The sequence below is a fragment of the Anoplophora glabripennis genome, unplaced genomic scaffold (genome assembly GCF_000390285.2).
Source record: "Anoplophora glabripennis isolate ALB-LARVAE unplaced genomic scaffold, Agla_2.0 scaffold1197, whole genome shotgun sequence".
Lineage (NCBI taxonomy): Eukaryota > Metazoa > Arthropoda > Insecta > Coleoptera > Cerambycidae > Anoplophora > Anoplophora glabripennis.
In genome coordinates this window covers 94,054-101,221 of record NW_019417272.1, presented here as the reverse complement: position 1 = coordinate 101,221, position 7,168 = coordinate 94,054, and the positions used below count along the sequence as shown (strand labels likewise).

The 7,168-nt window shown below is 32.0% G+C and overlaps 1 protein-coding gene across 1 annotated transcript in view; it reads left to right on the top strand.

Moving 5' to 3' along the window:
- Window positions 1-650: 650 nt before the first annotated feature.
- LOC108914368 (pickpocket protein 28) overlaps window positions 651-7,168 on the top strand; it is a 74,125-nt gene continuing 67,607 nt past the window's right edge. Inside the window, exon 1 of the mRNA XM_018720177.2 lies at window positions 651-733. Within this exon, the coding sequence (XP_018575693.2) occupies window positions 651-733 (83 nt within the window). The remainder of the gene's footprint in view (window positions 734-7,168) is intronic.

The following is a 7,168-nucleotide window of genomic DNA, read 5'->3' as shown; positions in this document are numbered from 1 at the left end:
GTAATCAATCCTTTTTTTTAGACAATATAATTGTAGGTAATGCAAATTGTTTACTTAAATTTGGAATTTCCTTCATTCTATAATATATCACTTTGTAAGACTATAATCAAGTAAACTTGTCAAACAATTTATCTTAGAATACACGTACACCACGTAATTAATAATGAGGTAAATTATATTCCTATTACACTTTCTAAATATTTAGGTTAGATTGATAGAAACCTTACATGAGCCTGACATTTTCACAAATAATGATCCTCCAGTAACTAGCATATTTACTTTAAATTACTAAATATGTCACTCACCAGCTCAAAGAAAAATATACTCTAAGCAAACATACAATTAACTAGAATTTCATTACACAGTAGCATATATATGAGCCTAGATAGATGAGCCTGATTGTGGTCAACACAGGTTGAAAGCGACACGCAAGACTAGTCTGACGTAATTAAAATAAAAACCCATTCCACATTACCTGTTTGTAGTAGTTAAGCGTATGTGAAACAAATTAAGTAAGTAATGTACAAAATAATGCAAAACGCTGTGTAACTAACATATATTTAAATTTTAGTTTCATGGGAAAAATGAAAAATGATAATATAATTCGACCAAGGAGAAATAGTCATAATTCTTGGATCAATTCTCTTGAAATGCAAAAATTTAATTCTCATATACCTGTTATTAAAATACGAGAAAATGATTTTCCCCTTTCTCAGTCTTCTGGTAACAACAGGTACCTTTAATATTTATTTTACATTTTATTTAGTAAGATCGATGATAAACAAAATGTAGTACCTAATGCATATAAAATAACATTAACAGCAACAAACTATTGGTAAAGTATGCAAAGTCGATTAATACAAGTTCCTACATATTGCGGGTTTTTTGTTAACGATAGTGCATGTATTTGTATTTAAAGAGTGTCCCAAGGTACCGTGGACAATTTAACTAAACTTACCTTTGCTTTGCGTAGCAGAGATCGGGGAGAGGGAACAAAGTTGACAAAAAGATTGTTTTTTTTACAAATAACTATTCTAACGTTGTATCCGATTTAAGTAAAATTCGATATGTTAATACATATGCATAGATGTCACTTTTTGACGTAGTAACTGACATAATTACATTTACATTAAGTGGAAAAAATACTCCCACTCATATTCTTTTCAGACCACCTTACACCTTCAATTTTTTTTATCGAAAATGTCCAATGTTAATTAGTCATTACCGATATATTTTTTATACAAGTTATCATTAAAAATTTAATTTAATTCATGCTGAAAACCAAATAATGCTTTTTAAAGTACAGAAACTTCTAATCGGTTACTCCTTCATGAAAATTAGTAGAATAGCTTTCAGTGTCACATAATCCAGTAAAATAAAGCAAGCTAAAACTATACGTTTTTTTCGCGACACACATTTTGTTAGTTAGATTATGGTTGTTTATCTAACCACTATTTTTGATAAATTTTACATTTCACCTAAAGCTAAGGAAGGAATTATTTAATTAGAATAGAATTAATTTACTTTATAAATTAATACGTTTACGACAGTCAAATCATAAAATGGATGCGTCAAAGACGCAAAAGGAATTTAATTTATTTTTGTTATATGTCCGAAAATTGTTCAATGAAGCATTCTTCTCAAATTCAAGTAGTCAACCTCCTCAACTTAGTATTGAACACTAGTAGTATCTACATTGGAAGAAATTCAAATAAGTCCTATCATTGTCCACAAACAACTTAGCAATCTGCGTGCTGATTGCTGATTCATCGCCGGGTGTAGATTCAATTAGTCCACTATTTCTGACAAAATGTGCGAACAATTTATGTGTGCCGCTGTGTGAAATTATGAGAAAATCCGTTGAAAGTAGCCAGTTACTATTGGATTGAAAAGTTATCTTGTGTGACATTAATTTTCAAAAAAGGTGACAAACTTTCCAGTACCAATTACCGACCAATCTGTTTTAAATATCTGGCATATAAAGAACGTCTTATATGTCTCCAATCATTGGAAGTGCGACGTACTCGTGGTGACCTCATAACAACTTATAGAACACTTCGTGGTGAATTATACTGTCCAGAGACGATGTTCCAACTAAACACTGATTCTTGTCTTAGAGGTAATTCCTTCAAACTTATAAATAAAATTTCCACACCCGCAACAGACATCATTTTTTACCTAACAGAATTTCCAACCAGTGGAATTTCCTACCAGATTATGTGGTTTCGGCACCATCTGCTCTTAATTCTTTCAAGAACAAACTCGATGACCACCTTAATCAACAATGGCGATGATGTTTTTCTAGAATATACATGCATATTTTAGTTTTTTTTACTGTGTTTGTAATTCTTGTCACTTACTTTTGTTTCTTAATTTTCTCTTTTTGTGTCTTTTTTTTTCAACCATGTACAGGATAAGTGATTTTTTGTATTAGAGCTTAACAAACATTTGCTTCTGCTCTTAAAAGTTGTTAATAACAATAATAACATTTTTTAATTGAAATTTACCACATAAATGATCTGGAACTAGCAAAATTGCCCTTGACATGCACCAACATAAACTGCAAAATTTATGTCGCGGAAAAGTAACAACAACCAATTTGTCGAAATTCCCAAAAATCAAAAAACTCGCAAACCTGCCCACAATATTTTACCGGAGCAACCGTCAACTACTAAAGCAGGGCTTGTTTGACAATCCATGAAATGAACGAAACAAATCAATTACACCGTTATGCGTTGATATTTTGAAGTCTCATGATTAGAAATAATCTCCACACGATACAGACAACAATTATATTAACAATTTTTAAAAGTCCAGAATTATGTGAGATAATCATTAGACAAAAAATAGATAAAATAGAATGACAGCAAATAATAAACGATTAACATTACCAGAAATAGAAGAAATTCAAAAAGATATTGCAGAAGAATCACAAATGTTCCGAATGGTACCCACAGGAGAAGAGAAATTAACATCAAACGAAAGTACCACAGAAACAACCACCAAAACTGTTATTTGGAAAAAAACAATGGTTTGAAAGAAAACGTGAAGGAATAAATCTAGAGGAGGTAGGAAACGAAATAGAAATCGATATTAGTCAATGGAAAGGAAGCAATCCATTGACAAACCTGGTCTTGATAATAAAAGAAAACATAATAATAAGAATATTATCTACCGGAAAATACAGATTTAGAGGATATACATGTAATAGTGTATGACCAAATGCAAGTGCAATTATTAAAACAATATTGTAAATCAAGAAGTCAGGAAGTCAGGAAAACCAATATGACAGATGAAATTACAAAAAAGGTTGATAAACTGATACAAAAAATTACAAAAAATACAAAAAACACATTCAAGAAAATAATAAACAATCTTAAAGAAATGCCCAATAAAAATTAACCAATGCAAGAAACGTTTGAAACGGAGACTTTCAATCTTGTTTTAAAACGAATAATGAGTCGACTGAAAGAAGAATACAAAATATAAGTTTAGAAATAGAGAGAAATAGTATTATAATACAATTTCCTCTAGCAATACAAGTAATATAACACCATCAAGCAAAGAACAAATAATAAGATATTGGAATAACATATGGGACAATTCAGTATATTATAATAAACGTGCCAAATAGACAAAAGATGATATCATATAACTGTATAAATTGTGTGAAGCATGGTCATATAGTAAGTGTTCGATTTAAATGCCCAAAGTTTGACTAATAAAATTGATCATATACGTTTTTTATTATCTGATCTAAACAGTGATTTTGTATATTTGAGCATTGGCTGATAGAACCTCATTTAAAAATTAGATAACTTCTCACTAGTTTCACAATTTTGTCAAATTAAATCTCGTAGCGGTGTTACTATATTTGTTAAACCTAAGATTAAATACAAGTCAATTAATTTAAGAAACTTTTCCGTTCCAATTCAGGCCGAACTTTGTGGATATGAAATCATAAATTCTTACACTGTTTTAATTACAGTGTACAGATCATCAAGTAATGGTAACTTGCTCGTTTTTAAATAACTTCGCAGAACTCGATTCTATGATCATAATAATCGTCACCCAATTTTTGTAACAAATGAATTGTATATGGATGTAATTTTTCCCATTTGCATTTTTTTATTGGAATATCGACTCGTGTTATGATTTAAAGCCCTTGTATCGCATTTATTGGATTTTCCACCACATCTAACATGACATTCAAAGAATTTTCTTCATTTGTAACCCTATCACTGGTTTTCCACTTTTTCGTCGATCTATAACACCTCCAGTTTCATGAAAACTCCGCAATGTTTTTAAAACGGTTGATTTAGAAATACGTTCCCAGTTGGGATGCAATTCATGAAAAATATCCACTACTTGTTTGACTTAAACGTATTGTTTTTGTGAGAAAATTATTTACATTAATAAGGCCCGGTACTTTGGAGTCTCTGTTAAGACTTAAGAGCAGATTTAATCTCATTTAATTTGATTCTCCATTGCTCAGTCAAGTTGTTAATTTTGTTACTGGTGTTTGCAGATTTATTGCCGCGTCTTCGTGATGTTTGCCTACAGCCGTAACAGCAGTATTATCAGCAAAGGTGGCTACCGTATTATTTATTTATTTATTTAAGAAGTCCTTGCCTTACAGGTATAAAACCCAATTACAAAGCAAGATGACAAGAAAATACAAGAAAAAGCACAAATACATCTTACATAATTTAACAAAACGAGAAAATAGCAATAAAAAGGTTGAATAACACAGATTATGATGAAAAAAAATGAAAGAAAATGCCAGTTTTCAATGAATCAATGCTCTGGAAACGGCTGACAGAGTACTGCTAAAAATATCAAAATTTAATTGACTGTTATATACATCACACATTAAATATAACGGAGAGAATTTTAAAGCGTTCGATCTCGGTGTAGGTAAATAAAAGACATTAAAATGCCTTTGAATTGTTCTGGGTACATACAAATTTAATCTTGATAAAATATCAGGGAAATCAATAAGATTGTTAATTATCTTATACAATGTGATTAGCATAACGTATTCTCTGCGATTTTTTAATGAAGAAAAGTTAAACCTCCTTAACAAATCATCATGTGGAAAACCCTGCTCGGGATAAAAACCAACGCTCTTATATGTCAAATATTTTAAAAACTTCCGCTGTATTCCCTCCAATTTGGTATCGTAGACATCATAGCTCGGAGCCCAAACAACTGCCGCATATTCCAATTTAGATCTAACATATGATGTGTAAAGTATCTTAATTACATCACAATTTGTGAAATCACGTGTACATCGTACAATGAAACCAAATGATTTTAATGCCTCAGAAATAACAGTATTTATGTGATGATAAAAAGATAGTTTTCTATCAAATATGACACCTAGATCCCTAAACATATCTACTCAAGAAATACGATTGCCATTCAGTGAATAGTGATATGCAGTTGGCGTCTTTTTTTAGTAAATGACATACTATTGCATTTTTTAATGTTTAATTGAAGCCCATTTGATATACACCATTCCCCAATCACCTCCAGATTTTTTTGAAGTTCAATACAGTCCTGTATGCATTCGACTCTTTTGTACAATTTTACGTCGTCAGCGTATAACAAAAATTTTGCATTGAGTTTATGGCCTATGTCATTAATAAAAATATTAAATAGCAGTGGACCTAACACGGAACCTTGTGGCACGCCTGACACTGCAACATATCGAGTTGATTTAAAGCATATTCAGTACGACAATTAAGATAAGACTTAAATAACGCAATTAAGTCATTAGAGAGAACAAAATGTGAAAGCTTATTGAGCAAAGATGGTGATCTAAGCGGTCGAATGCTTTAGTGAAATCAAGATATATAACATCAGTTTGATGAACATTATCTATTGATTCAGCAATGTCTGGCATCATGCGATTTGTTGCCGTAGACCTACCTTTGAAGAAACCATGCTGATACGGTGAGATTAGATTTTTTGTTAAAGAAAAAATTGAATCATGAAGGAAAAACTCGAATACCTTGCGTATTGTTTTGGATTTTAGACAGAGATTAAGCAGCATTTGTAAAGGTTTGCTAAAAACAAACCTACAGTCGCGAATTAAAAACGAAGGCACAAGATCCGGTCCAGCTGTTAATTTGGGTTTCAACTTTTTCATAGCGTTTACTACTTCTTGTTCTGAGAAATACTGAATGTTAATGGTAGGCGCATAACAAACTTCATTTTGAAAAATCAAATTTATTGAGGTATCATGCGAAACGACTGCATAAAAAAGCCCGCAAAAGAATTTACAATTTCAGGTAGAGACGTGATTGTGTTCGTATTATAATTCACAGTAGTAGGTATGTTTGAAAAATTCTTCATTTTCTTTATAAATGCCCAGAATTGTTTTGGGTCACTTTTGATATCGCAAGTCTTCTCATAATTTAAAACAGACCAGTCTGTATTCAGTAAGGCATTGTATAACTCAACAATGTTGGCTTTCCTATAGTTAAAATTGTGTTTAAGATTAGTTCGGAATTCCCGTTTGAAATTCTTAGATTGATAATAATTTAAATATGTTAACAGAGCTAGATGATGACTATCTTCAGTAGTGTAGCATTCAAATAAGACACCTTAATAAAATACATATTTATTGTTGAGTCCCACTATCCTTGGCTAGGAAATTTTATACCATCCTGTATCGTGTAGGAATACAATCAGATGTATAGTTTTTCTAACAACCAAAGTCCGGTCGTGCGCGCTTCACGCGGAGTAGGGCGAATATTAAATTCGAAAAATAAACAGAAGAACGGGCAGAACTTCTTGAAACGCGGGTCAGAAATAAGTACGTGAAATTGTTCATTCAACCTGTGCCGTAGTAAAATTGCAACAGAATTATTAGAGTAGCCTCGATGCCGATATTTTGAACTGTACATCGTACATTACATCACCAGCATCCAATAGCTTTCCTAATAGTCAACTAAAAACTGTCAACTCGCCGGAGGTTGCTCCGTAAGTATAATTGCCGATCTTTTTTATTATTGCAGTTAGGTATACCGTGGTTTAAATATCCACAGGGCAAGTAAGTTAGGAGTAGGCGTGTACCGCGTTCGAGTCCCTCCGACCAGGTTTTACACCTGGTAATGTAATCAGCACGTGTCGCCCTGGGAGCCGTACTCCACACCTACAC